This window comes from Nomascus leucogenys, chromosome 16 (genome assembly GCF_006542625.1).
Source record: "Nomascus leucogenys isolate Asia chromosome 16, Asia_NLE_v1, whole genome shotgun sequence".
NCBI classification, from domain to species: Eukaryota; Metazoa; Chordata; class Mammalia; order Primates; family Hylobatidae; genus Nomascus; species Nomascus leucogenys.
This window is the reverse complement of record NC_044396.1, coordinates 92,610,720-92,626,882: the sequence shown is the minus strand read 5'-3', so window position 1 is coordinate 92,626,882 and position 16,163 is coordinate 92,610,720. Positions and strand designations below refer to the sequence as shown.

The 16,163-nt window shown below is 52.8% G+C and overlaps 1 protein-coding gene across 1 annotated transcript in view; it reads left to right on the top strand.

Annotated features, from left to right (window-relative positions):
• The first annotated feature begins 6,324 nt into the window (after positions 1-6,324).
• Positions 6,325-16,163, top strand: part of AGO2 (argonaute RISC catalytic component 2) — a 119,655-nt gene continuing 109,816 nt past the window's right edge. The window contains exon 1 of the mRNA XM_030794943.1: positions 6,325-6,508. Coding sequence (XP_030650803.1) covers positions 6,487-6,508 — 22 coding nt within the window. The 5' untranslated portion in view covers positions 6,325-6,486. The remainder of the gene's footprint in view (positions 6,509-16,163) is intronic.

Here is a 16,163-nt window from a genome sequence, read left to right as displayed (position 1 = left end):
TCCAGCCTGGGTGACAGAGTGAGACTGTCTCAAAAATAAACAAATTTTTATTTTTAATTGTCAGTATATAGAATTACGGTTAATTTTAAAATATTGGTCTTATAGCCAAAATCCTTTCTAAACAATGTATCAGTATATTGTTTCAAAGAAACATGATACTAGATAAGAATGATAGTATAAAGGAGTCATTGTGGAAAGCTAAAAATTGACACTTGTTTACATCATTATGTGCTTGGCTTCTCTGACAATTTTTACTTAATGTTTCTCCCCATATGAAAGATAGGTTGTTGTCTTTTTGTTGTGTGTGTGTTTTCTTTTCTTTTTTTTTTTTTTTTTGAGACAGCGTCTCGCTCTATCACCCAGACTAGAGCGCAGTGGTCCAATCACAGCTCACTGCAGCCTCAGCCTCCCTGAGGGCTTAGGTGATCTCCCACCCTGGCCTCCTGAGTAGCTAGGACTACAAGCACACAACCATGTCCCACTAATTTTTGTATTTTTTGTAGAGATAGGGTCCCACTCTGTTGCCCAGACTGATCTCAAACTGTGCTCAAGACACCTGCCCATCTCAGCCTCCCAAAGTGCTGGGATTACAGGTGTAAGCCACCATCCTTAGTGAAAGATAGCTTGTATTTATCTCTTTTAACTCCAGACAATGCTACAAGTTGGATACACCACATCCACACAAAGTCCCAAGGACTTTGGAGAAGATGCATTGGGATGAATTTGTAACTCTTGACCTTAAACAATTTGTGGCAGCATCTCTCATGTGCTCTGGGTGGTTTTCACATCATGCTTAGAAACACCAGCTGGGCCAGGCGTGGTGGCTCACGCCTGTAATCCCAACACTTTGGGAGGCCAAGGCAGGCGGATCACAAGGTCAGGAGTTCGAGACCAGCCTGGCCAATATGGTGAAACCCCATCTCTACTACAAATACAAAAAATTAGCTGGGCATGGTGGCGCATGCCAGTAGTCCTAGCTACTTGGGAGGCTGAGGTAGGAGAATTGCTTGAACCCGGGAGGTGGAGGTTGCAGTGAGCTGGAATTGCACCACTGGCACTCCAGCCTGTGCAACAGAGTGAGACTCCATCTCAAAAAAAAAAAAAAAAACTCAAAACAAAAACCACCAGCTATCCTTAGGCTGGGGCAAAGCAAGGTCACCCACACCTCATAGGTGAGACACCATCCTTTGAAGATGAACTAGATTCAGACTTAAATTTAGGGGGCTGTAAGTAAGTGTGCCAGATTAAAAGGCAGAGATCAATGCCTGCCTGAAAAAAATACAGTTTGAAAATAAAAAAATAATAAAACAAAAAAATGCAGTTTGGCTATGCATGGTGGCTCACGCCTGTAATCCCAGCACTTTGGGAGGCCAAGGCAGGCAGATCACTTGAGATCAGGAGCTCAAGACAAGCCTGGCCAACATGGTGAAACCCCATCTCTACTAAAAATACAAAAGTTAGCCAGGCACGGTGGCATGCGCCTGTAATCCCAGCTACTGGGGAGGCTGAGGCAGGAGAATCACTTGAACGTGGGAGGTGAAAGCTGCAGTGAGCTGAGATGGCACCACTGCTCTCCAGCCTGGGAGACAGAGCAAGGCACTGTCTTAAAAAAAAAAAAAAAAAAAAAAGCAATTTGAGAGGAAACAGAGGGCCAAAATGAAGTACCCCTTGTCTAGAGATGGTTACCTGAAGAAGCAGAAGGTGTGGCCTGTATTCAGACACGCTCACCAGTCAAGGGAACACCACATCCAGGCCCCTCCACCCCATCCTGCAAAGGGGGCCCCGCTGGCAGACCCAGTGGAGGAATGGCACTGGCAGATTTTAAAGAGGTTATCATGGCCTGTTTTTGTTTTGTTTCTGAAAGAGGGTCTCACTCTGTCACCCAGGCTGGAATGCAGTGGCACAGTTATAGCTCACTGCAGCCTCGACCTCCTGGGCTCAAGCAATCCTCCCACCTCAGTCTCTTGAGTAGCTGGGACTACAGATGTGTGCCACCATGTTCAGCTAATTTTTTATTTTTATTTTGTAGCGATGGGGTCTCCCTGTGTTGTCCAGGCTGGTGTGGAACTCCTGGCCTCAAGCAATCCTCTCACCTGGACCTCCCAAAGCACTGAGACTTTGGGCACAAACCACTGCATATGGCCTGCTTAGTTTTTTTTGTTTGTTTGTTTGTTTGTTTTTTTAGATGGAGTTTCGCTCTTTCCTCCAGGCTGGAGTGCAGTGGCACAATCTTGGCTCACTGCAACCTCCACCTCCCAGGTTCAAGCGATTCTCCTGCCTCAGCCTCCCGAGTAGCTGGGACTACAGGCGCCCGCCACCACAACTAGCTAATTTTTTGTATTTTTAGTAGAGACAGGGTTTCACCGTATTAGCCAGGATGGTCTCCATCTCCTGACCTCGTGATCCATCTGCCTTGGCCTCCCAAAGTGCTAGGATTACAGGCGTGAGCCACCGCACCCAGCCACCTGCTTAGTTTTTAATTAACAACAACAAAAAAAAACCCGTCTGGGCATAGTGTCTCACACCTGTAGTCCCAGCACTTTGAGGGGCTGAGGCTGGTGGATCACTTGAGCCCAGGAATTTGAAACCAGCCTGGACAATATGGTGAAACATCATCTCTACAAAGATTAGCTGAGCCTGGTGGCATACTCTTGCAGTCCTAGCAACTTGGGAGGCTGAGGTAGGAGGATTACTTGAGTCCAGGAGGTCAAGGAGGCTGCAGTGAGCTATGATTGCACCACTGCACTCCAGCATGGGCAACAGAGTGAGACCCTGTCTAGAAAAATACAAAAACAAAAAAAATCAGGTCAGGTGTGGTGGCTCATGCCTGTAATCCCAGCACTTTGAGGGGGCCAAGATGGGAGGTTCACAGCTGGGCGCGGTGGCTCACGCCTGTAATCCCAGCGCTTTGGGAGGCCGAGGCAGGCGGATCACGAGGTCAGGAGATCGAGACCATCCTGGCTAACACGGTGAAACCCCGTCTCTACTAAAAATACAAAAAATTAGCCAGGCGAGGTGGCAGGCACCTGTAGTCCCAGCTACTCGGGAGGCTGAGGCAGGAGAATGGCATGAACCCGGGGGGCGGAGCCTGCAGTGAGCCGAGATTGCACCACTGCACTCCAGCCTGGGCGACAGTGAGACTCTGTCTCAAAAAAAAAAAAAAAAGATGGGAGGTTCACTTGGGCTAAGCAGTTCAAGACCAACCTGAGCAACATAGTGAGACCTGTCTCTACAAAAGTTTTTAAAAATTAGCCAGGCACGGTGGCATGTGCCTGTGGTCCCAGCTACTCAGGAGGCTGAGGTGGGAGGATCACTTGAGCCTGGGAAGTCAGGGCTGCAATGAGCTGTGTTTTCACCACTACATTTTCACTTTGGTGATCCTGTCTCAAAGTATATATTACTCAAAGAATCATAGACTATTAGAGCTGGAAGGGATCACAGAAGACCTCTACCTCCATGTTTCCTAAATTATGCTCCATGAAACCTTGAGGTACCTTGTGAAAAAAGGGTTCTGTGGCTAAATGGGTTTGGGACAGGTTGCATACTGTCTCATGCCCTCCTTCCTCTTTGTAGAAGCATGATTCTTCTCACCTTGCTAAAGGCTCTGAGAAGGCCTGCAGACAATAAACTTATTTATCATTGTTTGATCCAATGCTTCCCAATTTACTTGACTTCCCAAAGCTGCCTTAATCATGTGCAGAACATGTTTTAGGAACAAATGATTTATTCTAGTGGCTGCATTTTAGTCTTGAAGAAACAAAGTGCCCCCAAAGCCAAGGGCTTTCTCAGCCCTGTGGCCTCAGGAGCTTTCTCTGTACTTCCCCTCACCCTTTCTTTCTCTCTCATGGGGAGTTGGTGCTTTAGACCGAGGGCACCCAGTGTGCAGAGCTGCAGGCCAGGCTGCTGCAAATGTCCGTGGCTGTGATTAGAGCCCACGGTCTTATCAAAGCATCAGGATCCTAAAACACAGAGTAAGGAATTGTATCAGGGAGAAGCACTGGGTCCAGAAGACCCAGGGTTGGCCCAGTCACCATCCGGGTGTGGGACGTGGGTCTGGGCGAGAGAGCAGCAAGGGCTGGAGACATGTCACAGCAAGCACCGAGAGGCACAGTCAGATGAGTTAAGCAGGTTCACTGATGGCAGGAGAGGCAACAGGCAGAGGGGACTGCAGTCCTCAGCTCCGTTGGGTGGTGGATCTGTTAGCCATGCTGAGTGAGGAACACCAGAAGAAAAGCAGGTTGGGAGGAGTGTAGGGATGGGGCTGCAGGAAGCGGGCGGAATTCCTGAACACAGGTGTGGAGGGTGGAGACCTGGAGAGGATGGGCTTATCTAGGAAAAGAGCAGAGGGAACCCCAGGCCCCAGAGGGCGAACCCAGTGACTGCCTGGGCCCTGGGGATGGAGATGGGGCAGGCAGCAATGGCACCCCTCCGCCAGCAGAGGGCCACGGTGTCCGCCGTCCAAAGAGAAGTGACACAATGAAGCTCTCAAGACATCATCTTGCCTTCTGGAACTAAATCTTTGCAACAAAGTTCCCCAACACCGCGCTCAAAGGAGCTGAAGGCGGGCTGAGGGGAGCCAGTGATGACAGAGCCTTCTGGGCCTTTGCTGAGGCGCACAGTCGCTGACAGCAGGGCAGTTGGGCCTCAGGGATTTCGGGCAGAAACGAGTTTTGTGAATGTGTGAGGGAGGCAGGGGGCAGAGAGAGAGGGTGGGCATCTGTGAACTGGGGAGATTGATGAGGTTGCATGGTTCATAAATAGGAAAGTGGTAACATTCATGATTATTTAAAAATTTCCGTGAAATGCTATAGCAAAGGTACAGAAGAGTATATAAAATGTAAAAGTGCAGTTTAAGGGATGGCTGCCAAATGAAGGGCACCATTGTAGGAAGGAACAGGCCTGGCACCCCCAAATCCAGGGGCCCTGCTGTGGTCACAGCCCTCTCACCCCCAGCTGTATCCACCGTTCTGACACTTAGAGTAACCACCTTCTTGCTCTTCTGTCAATTATTTACTACTTTATGACGCTCCCCTAAATAATGCAGTTTAATTTTGCCTGTTTTGGAATTTTTGTGAATGGCTAGATTCCATCCTGTGAATATGACCACACTGTTTCTCCATCCTGCTCTCCGTGGGTATTCAGTGCCATGCAGCCCAAGCTGTGAGGAACAATGCCATGCACACTCCTACCCAGGTTTCCTGGTGCTCATAACTACACATTTCAGGAGCACGTTTTGTATCGGCAGCTTGGTGAAGACTGATGTCCTTTTGAGTTTTCGGAGGAAGTGCTGGTTCTCCTGCCCTTCTTCAGGGCTGTCCTCTGAGACTGCAGAGAACTAGTGACCACCCTGTTGGCTGCGGAGCTCCTGGCAGTCAGAACTCCTGTTTAGTCTTCGCCCGGAACAGGGCCTTGCACCCAATATGCAGACAGCCGATGCCACGGGGTGAAGGAATGCTCCGGGAAATCTGGGAAAAGGCGACCAGTCACTTTAGATTGTGGGTCACCCTCTGCCTTCTAATCCTCCATCACTTAGGGGAGAAAGGAGGTAGCCACAGGCTGGCTTTTCCAGGAAAACCTCCGAAAAACAGACGGACCCAGAGGGACGGGACAGAAATGCTCGGAGGTGCACGACGGTCCGAGCAGGCCCCTGACTGCTGGAATGGGCGTGTCCGCTGATCTGATCCCTGATACCAGCTACAATTTACTAAAAACTTCTTAGACTTTCTAAGTGCTTTAAACGGATTATCTGGGTTCTGGGGCCGCGCCGGGAGGTGGCGGTGTGGTCCTGTGCGAGCGGCCGGCCGCGTTCAAGTTCAAGCTCCGGGCTGGGAGGGAGCTTCCCGACCTCCGTGTTTCTGTAGTAACTTAAAGAGCCAGGCTGGGGGCTGAGGGGCTGAGGGTGGGAGGGTTCTGCGCGCACCCATCGCGGGGCGGCGGGGAAAGCGAGAGCGCGTGGCCTCCCCCCGGCTCCGGCGGCACAGCCGGGGGACCCGGCTCCTACCCGTCGGGAAGACGCCGCTTTTCTGGGTGGCGGTGAAGGGTCCCCGGGGCCGCGCCCGCCCCCGCGCCACACGGGCCGCGCCGCCCTCGGCCCTCGTCCCCGCTCCCGCCCGCGGTTCCCACCGCCCGGCGAGGTCTCCAGGCCCCTCCCCGGGTCCCCGCCCCAGGCCCCGCCAGACCCGGCGCCGCCGCCGCCGCCGCGGACCCCGCCCGCGCGCCCAGCCCCGCTCCCCCCGCGAGCGCGCTCCCGCCGCCGGCCTCGCCTCCCCTCCCCCTCCCTCCTCCTTCCTCCCCCGCCCCTCCCGCTCCCGCTCCCGCCGCCGCCTCCGCCCGCCGCCCCGGCCGCGTCGGGTAAACCTGTTTGGCGAGGCGGCCGCGCCGGGGCGGATCGTGCGGCCGGCGGCTCCCTCGCGGCTCGCGGCGTCGGGGCCCGTGGCGCGCGCGCGCGGCCGCCCCTCGGCCCCGGAGCCCCTCGGCGGCGCCACCATGTACTCGGGAGCCGGCCCCGGTGAGTCCTCGCGCTCGGGGCGCCCGCCCGGCCGTTCGCGCGCTCCTGCCCGTGGTTGGCGGGCCCGGCGCAGGCGGCGGGGGCCGGGGATCGGGGGGCCGCGGGGTCGGGGCGGCGGGGGCCGGGGGCGGGCGAGCCGGGGCCGCGCTTGGGGGCTCGAGGAGCGGCGGCGGCGGGGCCGGGCCGGCCGTTTTCTCGGCCCCGCGTTGGACACGCAGCCCCGGCCTCCTCGGCCCCCGCGAGTCGTCGGGGCGCCCCGCGCGGCCTGGGCCCCTCCCGCGCCTCGGGCCCGCGTCCCAGCGTCCTCACATCCCCCGCCCGTGGCCCGGCGGGCTGGGGCCGGGGCCGAGGCGGCCGCCGCGTGTAGGCCCGAGGCCCGGAGCGCCCCGCTTGGCCCGGCCTCGCTGCCCGGGCAGGGATGGGGGCGCCGCAACCTGGCCCGGCCCGACCCTAAGCGCCTGAGGGGGTGGAGGCCGGGTCGGGGCGCCCGGCTCGGGGCACGCACGGCCGGGAGGGGAGGGGGCTGCGCCGGTTCCGACCCCAGCCGCGGTGAGTCTGTGGCGCGCTCCGTTGTGGTCCTTCTTGTTGCCAGCACTTCTTCGGCCCCTTTTCCCAAGGAAAGTCTGGAAATGCTGAATTTTGGCCAATTCCTGTAGTTAGGACTGTCGCCTGGAAAGGGGAGGACGCGGCTCCCCGGAACCCTCAAACTGCGTGCGCGGCTCGTTCTCATTCCAGACACGCCGGCCTCCCCATTCAAGTGCTAATTCCTTTTACAATTTCCTAGGAGAGGTGAGGCGGATTCCTGTAGCACCCCTTGTTGCTAGTCGGCCTTTCTCTGGAAAAGTTCTAAAAAACTTAAAGCAGTAACGCATTGTTTTTCTTTTTAAATGCAGAGTAGAAGGCGGTTTCCTTGCTGGGCCAAGAAAACGGTCAAGTGTTCTGCTTTTGGCGTGCTCCCACCAGGCACGTGGCTCCTGGCTCTCTCGGCCGGCCTGGCCGCTGGGACGGGGCACCGCCTGCTCCCCTTTGTCCGCTGGGCCCCAGCCGGGCCGCAGGCGGCGCAGGCCCCGCCGCGCTCGGGGCTTATGTTTACCCGGCCAGGGGAGGAGGCTCGCATTCCCGATGCTGCCATCGTTGCTGCACACCGGCCCCAAATTGTGGGGTCCGGAAGGCCCCCTGGCCCACCTGGGTCCATTGATGGTGGCCGCCACTGCTGGAGCTGTTGGCTCTGTGCCTTGCGAATGTCGCGTCTTTTTTCTGATGTCATTTTAGAAAGCTTCAACAAGGCGGAGTCTGACCAACTTTTCAACCCCTGAGGGCTATCAGCAGTTTGAAGAAGGGTTTTCCCCCTCCACCTGGGAGGGGCCACAGTCTTGGAGCAGATGCTGGCCTCTAGAGGCCCTGGGTGGCCAGGCCCCCTCGTGGGAAGGGACCGGGCATCCCCTTGTGTGAGTTGGGACCTTCCAGCTCCTTCCTGTAGAGGAACCCAGCTTATGGGACTGACAGCACTACGTTTTTTCAGGTTATCAGTTTTAAAAGTTGGAGGCCTAGAAAAAGTGAAGAGGCTTAAGGAAGGTCAAGCTTTCTGAGCTGTGTTTTGCGTGTTACTTAATTCACTCCGCTTGCTGAGGTTGGTGGTGTTTGTGAAGACAGCCAGCCGAGGCTCACAGAGGTTGAGAACTTCACCAAGGTCACACAGCAGGGAGTGAGTATCAGGACAATCGGTCCGACTTCCGAGCTGGTTCTCTGGGTGCCTTCCTCAGGGCAGTGCCTTTCAGGCCCTATAACCCAGACCCACAGTAAGAAGTCTCTGTTAGGGCTGGACTGGACCAGCACCTGCCGGCATACTTGTCATTGACAGCGGGGCTTCAGGAAGCAACCCCAGCTCACTGCTGTACTGTGCGCACTGCCCTGGGATGCTGTCTTGTCGATTTCATTTTTCAGCGTACCTTGGCCCTCATGATCCGCAGGCTCATTTCTGCCACTCGCTGCTTTTTGGAGATTGTTGCTGTGGTGTGGGCCTGGTAGGGAGCGGACCCTCTGGAACAGGACAGTGGTTGAAAGAATAAATGTGTCTGCAGGATAATTCATAGCTAATGGCAGGATGGGAATGAACCCAAGTTTCAGGTTGTACAAACGTGCTGTAATTATAAGTCTGCGGTGCAGTTCAATTTTATGCTACACATTAAGGCTTTTAATTTTGTGTAAAAGGAATTTTTGGAATAGTCTTCATTGAGACTCTTTTTAATCTTATACTTTCTAATTTAGAATTATAAGACATTCAATTTGAATTATAGAAAAATTACATTGGGAGGCCAAGGCGGGCGGATCACGAGGTCAAGAGATCGAGACCATCCTGGCCAACATCATGAAACCCCGTCTCTACTAAAAATAGAAAAATTAGCTGGGCGTGGTGGTGCATGCCTGTAGTCCCAGCTACTCGGGAGGCTGAGGCAGGAGAATCGCTTGAACCCTTGTGTCAGTGGTTGCAGTGAGCCAAGATTGCGCCACTGCACTCCAGCCTGGGGACAGAGTGAGACTGGGAGACTCCATCTCAAGAAAAAAAAAAAAAAAAAGAAAAATTACGAATACTTTTGCTACTTCCAATTGTAACACCCTTATTAGGCAACTTACTAATTTAAAAAACAGTTCGCAATAGCTCTACGTTATACCAATCACAAAGAAATGCTGTTACATATGTGAATGCTATTTAGAATCTGAAGTTAGAAATGTTACTATTTTTTTCCTTTTTTGAACTGAGTTAGTTGTTTAGGATGGGTGGATTCTCCAGTGACCTTGAACCTTCGTTGATGAACAAATTAGTTTTTTGGTTTTTTAACCATTTAAAGGTCTTGATCTGTGTCTAGTGATTGCCTGCCCCCAGGATATTGTCTCTTATGGTTTTGCTACGCTTTCAAGCTCCTGTGTGTTACACCCCTCGCAGATTTGCCACAAAGTAACCTCTGTGATATCTAAGACTTGACAGTTGTCTAAATAGGATTGTGACTTTGAGAAGAGCTGACCTTCACTGTGGTTTATAGAGCCATTTAACTCCTCCTGCCCCCTCTCCTCCTTCCCCCAGTGGTCCCCAGGAAGGTATGGCCAGTTCTCCCAGTACTGGTGCCCATTTGCCATGGCAGGATATCACCCTCTACCCGTGGGGCAGCTGACATGGCCGAGGCCATGGCAGCATGGCTGGGTATTTGTGCAGAGTCCCCCTTGGGAAAAAAAGATGTAAACACTTCCAAACTCCTAAACCCTGTGCAATTTGAAGAAGCAGAATTATTTTTTAACTTCTAGTTTCCATGTCAAAAGTTTCCACAATGCCAGTTGGGCTTATTCTCTGTGAGTTGTACAGTGAATGCTCTTCTGTAATGGCTCAGTCTCATAAAATGTGGTTTTGTTTCATGAATCGTTACTGTGAATCTTCAAAACATAACATTTGAGTTTTAAAAATAGTTAACATTGTGAAATAATCGAAAAGACACCGAAGTAGAGTGACTCGTTTAATACCCTCCCATTTATCCATTACGAAGCTTCAACAGTCATCAAGGTTTTCCACATTTGCTTCAAATATGCCCCTTTTCTTTGTGGACATTTTCCAAAGTGAATTGCAGACCTGTCATTTTACCTCGATATTTAAATACCCGTGTCTAAAGCAATGGAGATGTTTTGAACATACCCCGGTGCCGTTACGACAGTTAACAACAGTCCGTGATCAATTTCTCTCATTTTCTCAGAAATGTGTTTCCAGTTGGGTGCTTTGGATCCTGAATTTTAACCAAAGTTCACACACACATTTGGGTCTCTGCCTTCCACCTCTAAAGCTAGCCCACCCTCTCTCTTCTCCCTGCATTTGACTTGTTATATTTACATCTTTTTTTTTTTTTTTTTTTTTTTTTTTTTGAGACGGAGTCTTGCTCTGTCACCCAGGCTGAAGTGCAGTGGCACCATTTTGGCTCACTGCAATCTCCTCCTCCCAGGTTCAATCGATTCTCCTGCCTCAGCCTCCTGAGGAGCTGGGACTAAGCCACCATGTCCGGCCAATTTTCATATTTTTGGTAGAGATGGGGTTTCACCATGTTGGCCAAGCTGGTCTCAAACTCCCAACCTCAGGTGATCTGCCCATCTCGGCCCCCCAAAGTGCTGGGATTACAGGCGTGAGCCACCACGCCCAGCCTACGTCTTTTAAAATCTCTTTTCTTCAGAGCATTTGTGCCTCCCCTCCCCCTCCGTTTTTTCTTTAATGGTTTTAGAAAGAACCCCATTGCTCAAGATCTTTGTTTTTTGGTCTCAGTTTTGTTGAGGGGGGCTGTTTGGAGACCCAGTTGCTCATGGTTTTAATTCTGACACATTTTTTTTTTTTTTTTTATTATACTTTAGGGTTTTAGGGTACATGTGCACAATGTGCAGGTTTGTTACATATGTATCCATGTGCCATGTTGATTTCCTGCACCCATTAACTCGTCATTTAGCATTAGGTGTATCTGCTAATGCTGTCCCTCCCCCCTCCCCCCACCCCACAACAGTCCCCGGAGTGTGATGTTCCCCTTCCTGTGTCCATGAGTTCTCATTGTTCAATTCCCACCTATGAGAGAGAACATGCGGTGTTTGGTTTTTTGTCCTTGTGATAGTTTACTGAGAATGATGTTTTCCAGTTTCATCCATGTCCCTACAAAGGACACGAACTCATCATTTTTTATGGCTGCATAGTATTCCATGGTGTATATGTGCCACATTTTCTTAATAATTCTGACACATTTAAGTGGTGTTTTGTTTTGTGTTTCTGAGGGTTGTTGGGGTTGTTCTCTGTGGCCCAAGCTGGAGTGCAGTTGCACAGTCATGGCTCACTGTGGCCTCAAACTCCTGGGCACAAGCTGCCCTCCCACCTCAGCCTCCCTGGTAGCTGAGACTACAGACATGTGCCACCATGCCCAGCGAAGGTGTTTTACTTTTTTAGAGATGGAGTCCTGACGTTGCCCAGGCTGTTAAGCAGAGTGTTGGGGCAGTTCCCTTTGCATCTTGAATTTTCAGTTGCAGCAGAGTGCTTTTTGTGGTCCTCTTTCAGCAGAAGCGACACCGTGTGACCTGTGGCAAATACGGAAGATAACTGGAGGCTCTTGCGCAGTTTATCTCTTAGTTATTTCAAATAAGAGGGATTCTTTTCTCCCCAGTGTGGGGTTGGGAACGGCTCCCTCCTTCACATACCTCTGCCCTTATCGTCTGTGGCCAGCTCTGCGCCCCCCGTGGTTGCTGCCTCCTCCTCACTGGGGATGTGCTGGCCCACGCCACACATTGAGAGCCCCGAGCCTGCTGCTGCTGCTGCGGTCAGGGGCCTGCACTTGTTTGCTGTAGCCACTATTCTAATTTTTTCCTCCAAAAGTTTAGGAACTTGAAACCACTCTTTGTTCTCGGTCCTTTACACGTTGTGACCAAATCACCAGGTCCTTCCAGTTTCTGTCTCCATACAGCTGCACCCAGGGTGAGGAGACACCGTCTGCGCTGGGAGCTTCCTCCAGGGCAGTGGGCACCTGCAAGCTTTCCCTGGTACCAAAGGCAGACGCAAGAACTGTCCGTTGAAAGCAGGGTGGACGGGCGGCCTCTCAGATTCAATGCATTTTTAAAATCTGGGGCTTGTGTATACTTTAAAGATGAACAGGCTGGAACATTTTAAACTTGATTCACCCCTCATGGCACTGCACTTCCTGAAATCCTCAGAAAATCTGATGGGCGTGAGTGTGGTGTCATTGAGGTTGCCACTAGTTCTTTCCAAAGGGTGCTGACGCGTGTCCCCATTGTGAGCTGGGAGAAGCAGGGTGTGGGAGGTGGGCCAGGCCTCCCTCCGTCTGCCAGGAACCGGGCTGTGTGGGTTGGATCAGGAACTGGAAGCCCCACCTCTCTCCTCTCCTCTCCCGTACCCTTCCCCCCTCCCCTCCCCTCCCCTTCCCCCTCCCCTCCCCTCCCCTCCCCTCCCCTTTCCCCCTCCCCTCCCCTCCCCTTCCCCCTCCCCTCCCCTCCCCTCCTCTCCCCTCCCCTCCCCTCCTCTCCCCTCCCCTCCCCTCCCCTGCCCTCTCCTCTTTTCTTTTTTTGACAGGGTCTCACTCTCATGGCCCAGGCTGGAGTGCAGTGGCACAGTCACGGCTCACTGCAGCCTCAACCTCCCGGGGCTTAGGAGATCCACCTCAGCCCTTTTGGGCAGCCTCCCAGGTAGACTGCAGCTGTGCACCACCGTGCCTAGCTAATTTTTTGGAGAGACGAGTTTTCCCTGTGTTGCCCGGGCTGGTCTGGAGCTCCTGGATTCAAGTGACGTACCTGCCGCAGCCTCCCAAAGTGCTGGGGTTACAAGTGTGAGCCACCGCGCCTGGCCCCCGCCTTTTTCATCTTCTCACTGTCATCGAGGTGGACAGATAGGAGTCTGGTCAGAACTCCAGCCCCATCTGCATCTCCTTGTGTGGTCTCAGTTTTCTCGCCTGTAAAGTGGGGTCTTTGGCCTGGATGACTAGCGTCCTCTCCAACCTTACTTCCCCCATACAGTGGCTCTTCTGCCTTCCCACCTGGCCCCGGGCACGGTCGCCTGTGCTGAAGGGGAGCGGCACATTCCCCACGAATCCTTAGTCTTCATACAGTGACCCAGTACAGAAGAGAAGGTGCCGGAGGCCTGCAGTGACAGCCGGAGCCGAGGTCACACTGGCTGGCAGAGCCTGGCTCCTACTGTTTCTTGCAGTGTATCTTTTCCTGTTTGATGTGTCAAAAAATCCATGACCCCCAGAGTCAGGCATTTATTATTATTTTTTTAATTTTTAAAAATTAATTAATTAATTTATTTATTTTGAGACAGAGTCTCTCTCTGTTGCCCAGGCTGGAGGGCAGTGGCACAGTCTCGGCTTGCTGCAACCTCCGCCTCCCAGGTTCAAGTGATTCTTGTGCCTCAGCCTCCTGAGTAGCTGCGACTACTGGCATGTGCCATCATACCCATTTTTTTTTTTGTATTTTTAGTAGAGATGGGATTTTGCCATGTTGCCCACACTGGTCTTGAACTCTTGAACTCAGGTGATCCACCTGGCTCAGCCTCCCAAAGTGCTAGGATTACAGGTGTGAGCCACTGTGCCCGGCCTATTATTATTATGATGATGATGATTGTTGTTGTTGTTATTATTTTGAGGTGAGGTCTCACTCTGTTGCCCAGGCTAGAGTGCAGTGGCACAGTCACGGCTCACTGCAGCCCTGACTTCACAGGTTCAAAAGATCCTCCCACCTCCACCTCCCGAGAAGCTGGGGTTATTTTTTGTAGAGATGGGGGTCTCCCTATGTTGCCCAGGCTGGTTTCACTCCTGGCCTCAAGTAATCCTCCTGCCTTGGCCTCCCAAGGGGCTGGGATTACAGGTATGAGCCACTACACCCAGCACAGAGTTGAGCATTTCTTAGAAGCATCTGTGCTGCTTAACACTGCAGAATATTATGGAGATGCACAGGGAATAAAAAATATCTGCAGGTACACACACACACCCAGGTATGTAACACACACACATGCACACACACATACATGTGCCTGGCTCCCTGGTGGGGCTGCCGACCTCCTCATTCCTGGGGCCTCACACACGTGGGTGTTCGTTCCCTGGGGAAGCAAGAGTGGCTCAGGAGGCAGCGCATCTGGCAGCCCCAATAAGGCAGTGGGTCAGGGCAGGCTGGGCCGAGCTCTGGGGTGGGGCCTGCCCACAGCTGGCGCTCAGTCAGTGGGCACTGCGGCCAAGGGAGCAGGAATCACAGAATCACCTGAAAGCTTCTTCCAGTCTCTGTCCTGAAGACCTAGGAAGCTGATTTCACAGATGTCCCAAGTGATTGCCCATTCGGCCGGGTTTGGGACCCCCTGGTTTTGGGATAAGGGTGGGGAGAGGAGGTAGAAGCCCTCAAGCAGCTCCGGGAGCCTCCTCCTGGGAGTGGAATTGAGGGAGGGAGGAGCCATGCCAGAAACCTGGAGGACAGCCCCGAGACAGGGGGATCAGCAGCCCTGGGGGGTGCATCTGTGGGAGATCGCGTGTTGGGTGTCCCACAGGGGACTTTGTGGTGGTATCCTTTACTGATGAAGCGTGGAGTTCTGACAAGTGACCGCCATGCTTGTGTGTGGTGCCACCTGTGGTTCCGTGTTGCTGTGAACACAGCTAGTCCACTACCAGATGGAGGGGGACTTCTGAAGGTGATTACTGGGGCTTCAGTAAATGCAATGCAAATCGGCCAGTACCTGTTTTTAAGGACGTATATCCCAAAACAAACACAACTGTAGCAAGGCTTATTAGAAACAGCCAGACTCAGGAACCCAGGTGGCCCCTAACCCGAATCTCTTACTGCAGTTGACATCCATCTTGGGAAAATCCTACTGGGGCAGTAACTCTGGGCGATGTTGTCGTTTTCCATGTCATTTCTGAGTGTTTCAGCTCTGGGTTTTTGTCCTTAGAGAGTCAGTGTACTCTGCTGCCAGAAGACAGCCACTAGAAGCTTTCCTCTTGCAGCTGCACCTAAAAAGATCAAAAACTGAAGTTCATAGGTCATAGCCATTTGAGATGTTTGTCAGGTTTGACTTATTGAGTAAAATAATACAACTGTTGTGAGTTTGTCTTTCCAACATCATGTTGACTTGTTGGAGGAGTTTGCATCAGCACTCTTGTTCCGACGGTCGGAGGACTCGAGAGTGCTTTGCCCTGTTTCTTTTTGGCTTTGATAGTGAAAGGATCCTCCCGTGGGACCCACATTCCCAAGCTTCTCCGGTGTCTTGCTCTAAGTGAGCTTATGCAGGGTGGGAAGGTGGCGGGCACTGGGTGTGAATGGGGAGTTCTTTAGCCCCTGCTTTGGGGTGGGTGTCTGAGTCCCAGTTATGACTGATGGGATGATCAGTGTCCCGTGTGTGTGGCGCTTGGCGTGCTCGGGGACCCGGACACCATTCTGGTCTGAGCACGGCCCCATGCTCGTGTGCAGTCTGAGCAGTGGGAATGAGAAGCCCAGGGAGGCCCTGAGGGATGGCGGCCTCCCCCGCCCCTCAAGCTGGCAAGCCGGGGCATCATTTGCTTTACGGTTTTTTTGCAGGGACAAAGGAATTAATAGAGTAACACGAGTAAAAAATGCAGAGAAAGCAAAGAAAGATGCCAAGAGTGATGAGAGGGGTGATTGGAACCAATCTGTGTGTGGAGGTGCCTGAGCTCTTGGGGGTGGCTGGGGGCTCATGTGACGTTGCAGGACGCCCGCATCAGCATGACACCACCCTGAGCGCAGGCTCAGGTCAGGCCCACCTCACTGGAATCCTGGCCACGTGATGGGCGTCTCACCTCACCTCTCTGAACCTCAGTCTCCTCTTCGTACCTCATCCTCATGGTGGTGGTGCTTTGATCAGAGGAGAGGATGCGGGCGACCTGCAGTTGTATCCCGCATGCGGGGCCCTCAGAAGGTCCCTCTGATGGTGACTGTTACTCCCGCTGTGATGGGGGCGTTACTCTGCCTGGCGGTAGGGCGGGTGTTCCTCCTCCCTTTGATCCTCTTTGTTGACCTCTGGGTCTTTACTTTGCAAGCAGGGAGGGATGAGAAAACATTTAAAAAGGCTTATCTGATAAATAACACTCGTCTGTGTGGTGTCCACAGTGGCCTTGAGAGGCTCGGGCCAGGGACA